The 12,038-nt window shown below is 47.4% G+C and overlaps 1 protein-coding gene across 1 annotated transcript in view; it reads right to left on the bottom strand.

The window, feature by feature from the left end:
* Synj2 (synaptojanin 2) overlaps window positions 1-12,038 on the bottom strand; it is a 61,040-nt gene that overhangs the window by 28,363 nt on the left and 20,639 nt on the right. The window contains 3 exon segments of the mRNA XM_028764380.1: window positions 1,116-1,288; window positions 3,571-3,667; window positions 6,619-6,680. Of these exon segments, the coding sequence (XP_028620213.1) occupies window positions 1,116-1,288; window positions 3,571-3,667; window positions 6,619-6,680 (332 nt within the window).

The raw sequence follows: 12,038 nt of genomic DNA, 5'->3' as shown, positions 1-12,038 counted from the left end.
TACTGCTGTTTCCTAACATGGACCCTCCGCCAACCACAATGCAACTCTTGCCCAAAGGAAGGTATCTAGTGTGTTTCCTATGTAGGGAACAGCCCTGCTGTCTTGTGTTTAGAGAGCCAGGCAGCAGCTCGGCAGTGAGGTTAAACCAAAACACCACCCAAGAGAAGGACAAAAATGTGGCAGTGATGGCAGTAAATAGCAAAGATACTTTTTACAGTGAGAGTGAAGACAAGAAGGCAGAGCATGGCCTTGCTCAGTTTCCTGGGCGACCATGTTTCCACTGCTTTGCATATGTGTCTGTGACAGCAATGAACATAGGCGTGGTGAGGACACTCTTGGATACCAGGGAGTTTTAGTGAGGAAGCAATCTCATAATCTTGAGATCCCCTTCTAACGACAGGCTGTGGTTGGAGGAAGCTGGATCTCCTTTACGCTCCACTCAGAACAAGGTAACTCATAGCCCAGTGCTGTGGGTCCCTTGGCTTTGTACTAGCTCATCTCACAGGTCCTGTCTGTCCCAGTGTGGCTAAGTCATGTCACCTGAGCTCAGAGGGGTTTGTTTGGTTGGTTGGTTTGGTTGAGTTTGTGATTGTTCTGTTTGTTTCTGAGACAGAGTCTTGGGTAGTCCAGGATAGCCAAGGATAGCCTAGAACTCATTATCCATCATGACCTTAAACTTCTAACCCTTCTATCTGTACTTTTTAAGCACTGGGATTACAGCTGTGAACCACCAGACTTAGTTTAGCTTGATGCTGGGGACTGAGCCAGCATGCTAGGCAGGCATCTACCAACTGAGCTACACTGCCAGCTTTGAGCTCAATGTTGTACTGTAATACAGTCTCTTATGTTTGGACTTTATGTCTTTATCCAGACTTCTCGCCACTAAAATAATCAAAAGCAAATGTCTCTGACTACAGAGGAGTGAGGAGAGAAGAAGACCAAGACCCCAGATCACTAACATCACAGAGCTTATGATTCAGGAAAACCACAAGTGTAACCCGCCAGCCAGGGAGGGAAATGACTCCTGTTGAGGTGTATAACCCTAAGGGGCCCACAGCCTTCAAAGCCTCTAGCTTCCTCCCCAAGCAGGAGTCTGAAGCTCCATCAAGACTCACCGTGGACTTACATTCTCGCCCTTCGCAAACACGCCAAAGTCTTCCCAGTGTAGTTGTAACTGAGGTCTCAACAGGTTCTCCAATTTCTCTAGCTTCCTACCTTTGGCAAACTGATGGAAGTCAAAATTTATCATAGGCGTGTCGCCTGCGTGGCAAGAAGCCCAGAGCAACTTCTGAAAAGGGAAAGGGGAGGGTGTGAGCAAACAGACAGAAAGGAGTTGGAAGCAAGGCAGGTGGTCTCCCTCTGATAGCTTGAGAGCTCTGGCCACCAGTGTCACCCACTAGAGTGCATACATTAGCTCATAGCCTGGCCCTGACCTCCAAAGGTCCACACAAGACAAAGAGCCTAGGCAGAGAGGGGCAGAAGACACAAAGAACATCTTGCCTGCATAAGGGCAGGAGGTCCCCTTTGGGCAAAAGAGCCCACAGCAGGGGTGTCTCTCTAGGGGACATCCCACTCTTGTGGGGCTCCGAGGTCACAGGTGAGGGAAGGTTAGATCTGTTCTGCAGCTGGCCCAAGTGCCCAGCCCTCAAGAACAGCGACATGTGGCAGACTGCGCAGCTCATAATCTAGTTCCTGTTACCCGGGTAACCGGCTACCTCCAGACAGGCACCAGCTCTGGGAGGGTAGGCTCAGTAAGAGTTGAGACTCCAGAGATGGCCAACAGGATATGTACAGTGGTGAAACCCAAGATGGAGGTTGCTGTTGTCCCATGTGACCAAGGCCCAGCCCAGGAGGCAGAGTAATCAGGTGGGAGAACCCAGAGAGAAGTACAGAACAGCACTGTGGATGGGTCAGGATCCTCCTCACAGAAGTGAGGCCTCTTTTCCCCACTTTTCCCCTTCCCTAGTCTGGCAAACTTCCTCAGCCTGCTCACCAAAGAGTAGGATACAGGCTGCCTGCCTTCCTCAGCCACAAGTCTTCGATCTTACTGTATTAGCCAACATCTGTGCAGTTAGAGGCTCTGAGAACTCAAAAGAACTGGGAGGACCCTGGATCACTCCCCCAGGCACCCAGAATGTAAACCAACACATTCTGCTTCGTTCAAGAAAGTCTACTGGGGAAAAAGAAGCCTAGGTAACTAAAAGAATAACTTAGGGGCTCGGAGTGTTGCTACCCTCTGGAGCCAGCACTTTGCCCAGCTGTGGAATGATAACTTCTGGTACCCAGGCTGGCTGCTAGGCACTGGCCTCTGACTGGTAAGGGATGCTCGGGAATTAGAGCCAGAGCTGAGATCTCCAAGCTGAGTGTGAGTTCTACCTGTTCAGGATTCATCCTTAATGCCTGGGACATCTCTGTCTTCTGGGTAAAAAAGAGACCTTCACTTCAGTACATTGCCACCAATGGGAGAGGAGCTGAACATGTCCTTTCTATAGTTCAAACATGAAAGATTTGGGAGTTTTATTCGAAATAGAGAGATTGGTTTTCTTTATTGCCCCTTCTCTCTCCACCTTCCTTAAAATAAGCCATCAGTACTGCTGCCAAGAGAAGTGGGAGGAGATATTTCTTGAGCTCGTTGCTCATAGCAACAAACTAAACAGGAAAAGCAAGTCTGGCCAAAGAAAGCTGGCAACCAGCGAGCTCCTGAGCCACGCATGTAGCTTTTTTTCTATGTAAAGAAAAATGAGCACACTCCAGTTAGATTTGGCTTCCTCCAGTCAGGGGTTAGGGGTCAGAGGTCAGGGTGGCAGTGGAAGCCACAAAGGTCACATCCCTACCAAGGGGACCTTAAGTGTCTCCATAAGAGACATCTTTGAACTTCAAACAACCAAAAAGACCTTTCCTGGTAAGCAGAGGTTAAAAAGCCTGGGCAGAATGGATGGTGGCTGTTTCAGTTCACTGAATCTTCTAAAGAAGACTGCCAGCTCAAGAGTTCTGTGGCTAAGACCTGTGCCAGGTCCACCTGCTGCTTCCTCACCCCGTTGAGATCCACTCTGCTTACCACTGGGCATCCAGGAATCAAAAGAAGCCTGCCAGGAGCTGGCACCTGGCCTCCCCTGCAGCCCAAACACAACCATGAGACTTGAAGGCGATCCAGGAAGAAGGAAGCCATACAGGTCTGCTTTGAACCAAGAGGCTCAGAACAGCACCTCTGCCCAAATGCTGTGGGTGCTGGCAGCTGGGCCTCCTAGGTGTCAGAATAAGCTAAACTTTCCCTTCTGTTCTGGCCTGGAGAGCAGCTCCTCAGGGGAGCACGGGAGGCCACTCTGCCCATGTGGAGTTCAGCGAAGCAGTTCTGTCTAGAACTGAACAAATTCTGTCATACCCCAGCTCATAGAAAGAACACTTAAAGTATTAAGAGCTCAAGGAACCCAGTGCTGGCTCTGAGCACCTATGCAGGGCACTTACTGTTCTCAGGGCTCGCATGAGCAGGGCTGCCTGAGTCTCAAGGCCCCGCCTTTGCCCCCTCCCCTTCCCCAGCAATCCCCAGCTGTGGAGCAGTGTGAGCATTACCTTGAAGGCTCTGTTGAGCACCTCTTCACCACCTCTACTTCCCAGCAGATTCACAACCACCTGGTTCCCGTATTGCTCCTTCAGAAGCACCATGTGCCTGCAATGGTATCAGGATTGGCAGTGATTCCACGGCACCCAGGCCAGGCAGCCTGCACCTCTATCTTAGCACGGAAGGTCTAGGACCAGCCATGTTCCTAATTTCAAGTGTGGAGGGAGAAAAATCCCATTCTCCTGGCTACCATCTCTGTTCATCTAAAACCCACAGGGTGTAAGTCAATCCAGGCTGTGTGAACAGAAGGCTCTGGGCAGGAACAATGTCTAGCATGTGCTACTGTTAGATGAGGCTATTCCAGCCCTTTTTTACAAAGTGCCCCCATCTTTTGTGAACAGCCATGCCAACTCAGCACATCCATCTCCACAGATAACCCAGAGCCTCTTCTTTGGTGTCTTTTTTTTTTTTTTCAATTAAAAACACTGGGGAATAAGCAGGTACCTCTACCTCAGAGGCCAACCGTCTCCCGGGTGCTGCATTTCAAACCCAAATTAGTATCATAAAATGTGTGGCACATATTCCACCCTCAAATATTACAGAGAGGGGCTAATACTTAATCTTTATCACAAGTTTGCTTAAAAAAATTAACTCTTTTTTCCTTGGGTCTCATATAGCCCAGGCTGGTCTCAGATTCACTATGTAGCTGAGGATGGCCCTGAGACCTGATTTCCCAGCTTCCACTTCTCAAATGCTGGGATCACAGGCATCGGCCACCTTGCCTGGTAAAAGTACCATAGTAATTTTATGTTTAGAAATGTTTCAATGTAGTGATTTTAAAAACAGAGGATGATGCACTGTAAGATCAGACACATAAATGAAACTTAACAGTGTCATTTTTCTATGTGTTTTAAAAACGTAAATACAAAAAATTTTTATATGTAGATATAGCAAAAAGCAATGAAAATATATTCACTGTGATATTAAAAGTGGGTGGAATGTTAAATTTGTTTTTTCTTCTTTTAACATTTTTGTCTTTTCCAAGTTTCTACAATTTATTTTCTGACATTTTATTTTATAAATATAATTGTTTTTTAAGTTCATAAAGAACTATTTTTAGCCTGGTGAGGGGAAAATATTCTCCCTCTTCTGTTGATATCACACAGAATAGATTTTTGAAGTAAGACTTTTATCTGAGCTTATCTGCTGACAATCTGGCCTAAGTCTGCTAGTTCTTCAGTGAGGGTCTTGGAAGCCTGAGGATGGGACAAGAAGAGGTGGACACGCGGTCTACTCTTTGGGATTTCCCAGAGAAGGCAGGTCTCTGCCTGAGGTCGGGCACATAGTCCTGTCTCCACTGAGGAAGGATAGTTTGCTGCTTGTGCCTGTCTCTGAATGACCCGAGTCTCATGCTAGCCACAGATCCAAGCCACATATCCTTTCAGAAATAAGGCCAATATGGGCCTGGCCTCCCTGTCTGACTCCGACCCTTTCCTCAATGGGCTCTAACTCCAAGGGTGGATGGGAAGGACTATCAGGATGGCCGTCCTCTCCTGCCGCTGAAGCTGACCCACCAGAGTGGATCCTGAGCCCTCTCACCTTGCAGACCTTCCCTGAGCAGAGGCACTGTGAAGACTAAAAACCAGCAAAAGTGGAAGGCCAGAGCTCAGTACCTTGGGGTAGCTCTTCTGTCCTTCCCTTTGTGTAAAAATAAAACAAGATTTTTTTTCATGTCCATGATAATATTGATAACATTGGCATAACAGGGTCTGCTGGAAACAAACCCAGCAGAACACTGTCCCCTTGTTCACGGTCAGCTTCTGGTTCAGTCTACTCTTACTGTGTCCTGGGGACATTTGGTATGGTGGTACAGACCAATGACAGTCCCTGACTGTGTGTATCATCTGAGTATGTTCTGGGAAAAGACTAAATTACACAAAAGGTCCACTCTTTATAGCAACTGATGAGGGAGATGCAGGGAGGCTGTGGTATGTTACCAGTGTTTGTAGATTTCAAACAGTACAAGAGCAAATGCAAAATCCAATGAAGCTTCAGGTAAAATGAATAAAGTACTCAAAAGTTACCTTTGAGAATGTTTGTTAAATTTAAGATTTTAAAAATTAAGTACTCTGATTCAAAAACAAAATCTTTTAAATAAGCTAAGCTGTTCAACTCCAAGTACAGATTATCAACAGCTCAGCCTGGCAATGGCCATCCAAACGCATGACCCGATTGTCTTCTTTTGCTTTTAAAATGTAATGTGTATGCCAAAGCTTTTTATCTAGGATGTAGGATATAAATTGTGTATCTATGATACACAATCAATTAATAATAGGTAAAATCTTAGAGGGACCTGGGAGTTTGCATGTTCTTCTGCTTTACAATTTTCTATACTTTTAATATGTTGCTGTGGTGGTTTGAATAAAAAGACCCCCCATAGGTCCATAAGGGAGTGGTACTATTGGGAAGTATGGCCTTCCTGGAGGAGGTGTTTCATTGGGGATAGGCTTTGAGGACTCAGATGCTCAAGCCAGGTTAATGGTTCACAGCCTCCTCTGGCTGCCCAAGGATCCAGATATAGAACCCTCAGCTCCTTCTCCAGCACTGTGTTTGCCTGCGTGCCACCATGCTTCCCCTCATGATGATAGTGGACTAAACCTCTAAACTGTAAGCCAGACCCAGTAAAATGTTTTCCTTTATAAGAGTCGTTGTGATCATGGTGTCTCTTCACAGTAATTGAACACTAACTCAGCTACTTTTAACCAGAAACAGTGCTGTCACCCTGTAATTCAGATTATCCCTTATCAACCAGGAGCAATCGGTGAATCTTCATTCTAAAAAGAAACTGATAAAACAATTACAGAGTGTCATCTACACACTAGTGGATTAATTCGCAAGGAGACTGAGAAAGATCAAAAATACCAGTTTATGAACTCCTTCCTTTGGGTAAAAGACCAAAGTAAGAGGCAGGTTTGATTCAGGATTGGGAGTTCCCTTTCCATCACCTTGCCTGTCGAAAAGAGGGAGGAAGGTCTTGGATGGTACCTGACGGTCCTTACCTTTCAAAAGCAGGAGCGTTGGCCTCTAGGCCCCTGTGCAGTCTCAGATGATGGGAGCCAACCTACAGAAACAGGAGGACGACAATCACATTCACTGAGGTAAATGATGACGTCCTCGCTGCCTAGAGCCAGGCTGCATGTGGCACTGCTCAGCCATCTCTGGGGCTCATTCCCTGCAGGGGCAGGCACCCTTGACTCTGCTAACAATGCTCCCACCCTTGACAGGATTGGCATCCCCAAGTCTGGCTCTACAGCACAGGGGTCCCTAACTGCAGCGTGGTCCATGCCAGCAAAATTCTTCCACCTCTACTCTTCCTAACAGAAGCCATTGTGATAAGCTCCAGTACTGGACAAGGCTGCCTGTCTCTCTGAGCCTGGGCATAAAGGCTCTTCTGTTAAATAGTTGACACCCAAGGACACAGCATACTGCCCCACAGTGCCCAGAGTTCTTTGTTATAAACATCACCTGAGTCATCCACTGCTGAGTCAACATGCCACTGGGTAGATCCAGTCAGGAACAGAGTGAGGAAACTGGGTCCCCAACCTAGGCGATTCTTGTCTACCTATGGTCACCACAGAAAGACCCACAAACAGTGAAAAGCTCTCATCAAGTCTGCCTAACACGGTGGAGACTGCACTGGGAACAGCAGCTCCACAGCCTGAGGAGGATCTTCTCTATTTCTGCTCCCTCTACCATATCAAGGGAAGACGGGCCATAGATGGAAGGCCAGGGCAACGGCGGAAACAACAGCAAGAGAAGCTGCAGTCCAGCCCCCACAGTGGAAGAGGACAGGCACAGATATCATGGTCCTATCACCGTGGCTATTCTAAGGTCAGTTCGAACAATGAATCCACTCTTTAGAGCATAACAAAATCAAGGATGCCACCCCTACAAGAGAGATCAGGGGAGGAGATGGGTGAACCAGAGTCTAGGCCAGGATGTTTCAAATTGTGGTCCCTGCATCTCCTGGAGATAAGTTAGAAACACTGTTTCCGGCTCAGCTCAGATCTGCTGTGGTCCCTGCATCTCCTGGAGATACATGTTAGAAACACTGTTTCCGGCCCCGCTCAGATCTGCTGAGCCGTATTTCTAAGGGCTGGTCGGGAACGTGTGTCTCATAAGCCTCCAGCTGATTCCTACCAGCATGCCCACTGTGGTTTGGCAGCGTGGGTTTTGACTCATTTCCTGTCCCTTGCTAACTCTTTTTGCTCTGGTTGTAAAAGTATGGGAGGACGTATGAGGGAAAGAGCAGCTTGAGGCTGCACCCACACTGCCAAGCTGCAGGGGATTCTGGGGCTTTTGGGTCTCGTGGCTTCAGGTCAAACCCCTCCATTTTTTAAAGCAAACAAGAGCTATGGGTAGGAATGGAAGCAAATGAGGGCCGTTAGTTTGGATTCCTCAGACCCTGTGCCCTGTCTCTGTCATCTCCGATTCCACTACTCCCTCACCCCCCTCCCACCCCCGTCCTCTCTAACTGTACCGTATTGATACCGTAGATCTGGTATCACCTACTTCCAACGTAGGCATGTTGGCAGGCTTGGGAAAGGAGCGGAATGAAATCTCCATTGGCCTGGGGTGGCCTTTTTATTTTTTAGTTCCTGTTCTTCTCCTCCACTGTGGCTTTCCCCTCTGGCTAAAGGACTGTGCTGCTCACCTGAGCCCCAAAGCTATCAGTTTAATCCCATAGTTTACACAACTGGAGTTTATAGTCCAAGTCCCATGAATACCTTCAAGGGTCACGGCCCAGGTTCAGTTTGTTCCCAAGAGCCCTAGTAACCATGAGCGACATCTCCAGGCTCTGTAGTGCCCACTGCTCTCACTCAGAGGCTGGGTGCTTGCTCACTTCAGCAGCTCCCATTAGGGTCTCCTTAGGAACACTTCTGGGCTTTCTGTTTAGCCAAGGTTTACTCTGAAGCTCACTAAGACCATACGATAGCATGTGGACACAGCTCGACTAGTTTGCCAGCTGACCATGGTGCATCCATTCCCAGCTCGGTGTGCTGAGCCAGTGCTGGCAGTGCTGACAGAACTAGTCAGATGATATAAATCCGCTCCTTTCTCCACCACACCTCAACAATGATACATAACCTGGGATCCCAAACACTAGATATGTACCCATTCCATACATATGAACCTTGGGACCTACAACAATCACTTACCATTTGTTCCCCTGCCAGGGCTGCCTCGCTTGCCTGAGTGGCTCTAATCTCCGAGTCAGTCCAGACAAAATGCTAAAGGACTCTTTACTTCCACCTACCCTGGGCCATCTGCCCCTCCTGAGGGCCACTGCTCATATCTAGCCTTCCGCTGCCAGAGCTCTGGTCAGGTAACACGGCCGTGTGCCTGTCCCTTGCTCCTTGAAGGCAAGGGCTACCTCTGACCCCAGATGTCCAGTGTACACAGAAAAGGCTCCATCATTGTGCCCAGGACTTCTGACACCCTATCAAGTGTGAGGCAAAGAAGAGAGACAGCCAAAGACACTGTCCTTGTGTTACTCGGCTCCATCTGAGTCCTTGAAGGTGAGAGAGCTCTTACTAGCTTAAGTAAAGAGTCACGCTTCTCCCAACATGGCTTGCATTGGTCTTTATTTACTTCTTTGTCAGTAACAACAGCTACCATTGTAAGTACTGTGGCATTTACACACTATGCTAAATTCTAGTATACATTACAATTGTAAATCCTCTCTATAACCCCACGAGGCTCGTATTATTAATCCCTCATTACAAAACAGTGAACTAGGGCTTAGCAAAGATAAGAATTTCTTTAAACCATATGGGTTGTTACTAAGTGGAATGCCAAGGTCTCTCTAGCTTTAAAGTTGACACTCTGAATGTCTAACAGACAACCTTGCAACCTTGGCTATTCTACAGATTGGGTCAAACATAAAGTTATTCTCTGTTGGGTTCCCCAGCCCCATGGCACCCATTACATGGCCTAACTTGGCCCTTGGTTTTCGTTCATGGAGGCCTTTCAATATGGAGGGCTTGCCCTTCATTCATTCACTCCAGGAACTCACGGAACGGAACAAACACACAAAGAGGCTCCAGTAGCACCCGTTCCCAAGAACAGGTGTTCAAGAGAAGAGACAATGGACATAGACGAGAGGCTCTAATCTACCCCACATCTCCCTCCACTCAGTTCCATCACGTGAGCTTCAGAGAGAAGGCCAGACTCACGTGTGGCAGACGTGTGTCTGTGCCAGTTATAGAGACAAAGATCCTGAGACTGCAAAAGGAATAATCTCTCCCAGACAAAAGAAATAATAAATTCATTCCATCATAAGCTCTTCCAGAAGACCCTTGAGTTTTAATGGTCAAGTTCTTACTGAGGTGGTTATAAACTGCACAGCTATCTGCCTGGGTCAGACAAAATTATTATGAAATGTGCCATGTAGACTAGAGATCTAAGAGTTTATACTGCGTGCATCATGCTCACGACTCCTTACAGACAGAGCATCATCCAGGCCTTCGTTGTCTTCTCCAGCCCCCCTCCCCATCCCTTGCAGAGCTCACATCCCCTAAGACAGCCCCCAAAAAGGCACTACATTGCAGTTTAGAGTACACACCACTCTCCGCCACATCTTTGCAAGAAGGAAGGGCAAAACTGAAAATGAAAAAAGACAAGGGGAAGTGTAATCAGGATATATTGTATGAGGACAGACTATCGTCAATAAAGGGACAGAGACAACCAGAACTAATGCTTAGCTTGAGAGTTGCTGCTGGATGCGGACTACCATGTAGCGCTACCCCCATCTCTCTGAGGATGACATAATCTCTCTCTGACGATGTATGGTATTTAGAGTATAAATACAGGCATTAGGTTCAAAAGCCAGCAAATCCCAGAGAAGGCTTATGAATGCCAGCCAGCCTTTTAAACCTGTGTTTGAACATAACACTGAGGTTTTGCCAGAGGACAAGGGTTAGGAATCTAATGGGGTAAAGTAGCTGTCTGGATTCTGCTCCGTGTCATCTGAGGCAGTCATACCATGGCAAGGTCAGGCTGTGTCTAGAGCTGTGGGGGAATGGCCAACAGGCTGGGCCATATGTTTTAGATGGAGACCAGAACACTGAGTCCTAGCCATCAGACAAAGATCCTCAAAAGAACAGGAAGATGCTGGAAGGGGCAGAACCATGAAGCCTCCCACCCAAGAGATCCTTGGAAGAAAAGTGAGACCTGCTCTTCAGCATCCCTGAACATCCTGGAGAAATTGGCAGGCCAGGGAAGACAGTCACCAGGACCCCAGTAGGACCTGGAATGCAGTTTCTCTCTATCAGAGGCCCAGGAAAAGGGTTCCCTTACAGATCTGGGAGGGTGAGACAAATTTCAGATACCTTTCAGTCTAAGACTGTCATGACCAGTTTGGGGATTTCTGCTAAGTTTTTCATGAATAATAACATAGCCTCCCTGGGTTCCCTAGTATATTGTGTTCATTTGACCTGTGTGTCTCTTCACATAGAGCTCAAGATGTTTCTAAATGGAAAGCAGAAATCTAGAGGAAAACAAGTTTGAAGTGCCTTCTTCAAACAGCCATAAAATGAGCTGTCTCAAGGAAAGTAAGCCCTGCCAGAGATGGACAGGGTTCTGGCTGCAGGTAGTCATGGGCAAGATGCTTTAATACTGACTCTTAGTACCAGTCTACAGAGACAGAGAAAGGCTGAGAGCTTCCGTGGCCTGGGCTGGAGCTGGGTAGAAGGTGATTGCCAGTGGTACAGGTGTCCCAACAGCGGTGAGACGCTTCCTAGTTCTAGGTGGGAGTGTGGCTCAATGGTAGAGCTTCTGCCCAGCCTGCCAGAAGCCCTGGGTTTGATTACCACTAGAGGAAAAAAAAAAGACTATTCTAAATTTAGATTACAGAGTTGTGTTAAATAGATGGAGTTTATAGTAGAAAAGTTGCATCTCAATAGAACTGTTTAAAATACAAAACAACAATAACAGAGTGTCCATGAGCTGGGTGTAGTGGTAAGGTCTATAATCTTAGTACTTGTTGGGCTTGAGGCAGAAAGATTGCTACAAGTTCAAGTCTAGTTTAGGCTCCCCAGTGAGACAAAAATAGCCTAAGAGTAACGAAAGACCTTTGGAAAGCCTCCAGGGGAATTTCTTGATGTTAAGAGCAAACTCAAACTAAAAGGCTTCTACCTGTTGGAGCAGCTGAGCATCCTCACACACCTGAATGTCAACCTAAATGTCCACACGCCCACCTCAGGACTCAGGACCAGAATGAGCCGTTTCACCCATCTATCTTACTCTAAGAGCTGACAGAGATATTGGCCACTGCTGTCAGCACGGCAGGACATGCTGGCAGCCCAGGGGACAAGTCCAAGCTGGGCTAAGAAGCTGAGCCAAAGACTGGGCAGTGTGAGCCTTGCTGTGCCAACCATTCCTGAGAATCTGGTCATGGTGCCTCTTGGACTGCTGGCTG

Source organism: Grammomys surdaster, unplaced genomic scaffold (assembly GCF_004785775.1).
Source record: "Grammomys surdaster isolate TR1022 unplaced genomic scaffold, NIH_TR_1.0 143, whole genome shotgun sequence".
NCBI classification, from domain to species: domain Eukaryota; kingdom Metazoa; phylum Chordata; class Mammalia; order Rodentia; family Muridae; genus Grammomys; species Grammomys surdaster.
Note: the sequence above shows the minus strand (reverse complement) of the source record. Positions and strands in the feature narration are given on the sequence as shown.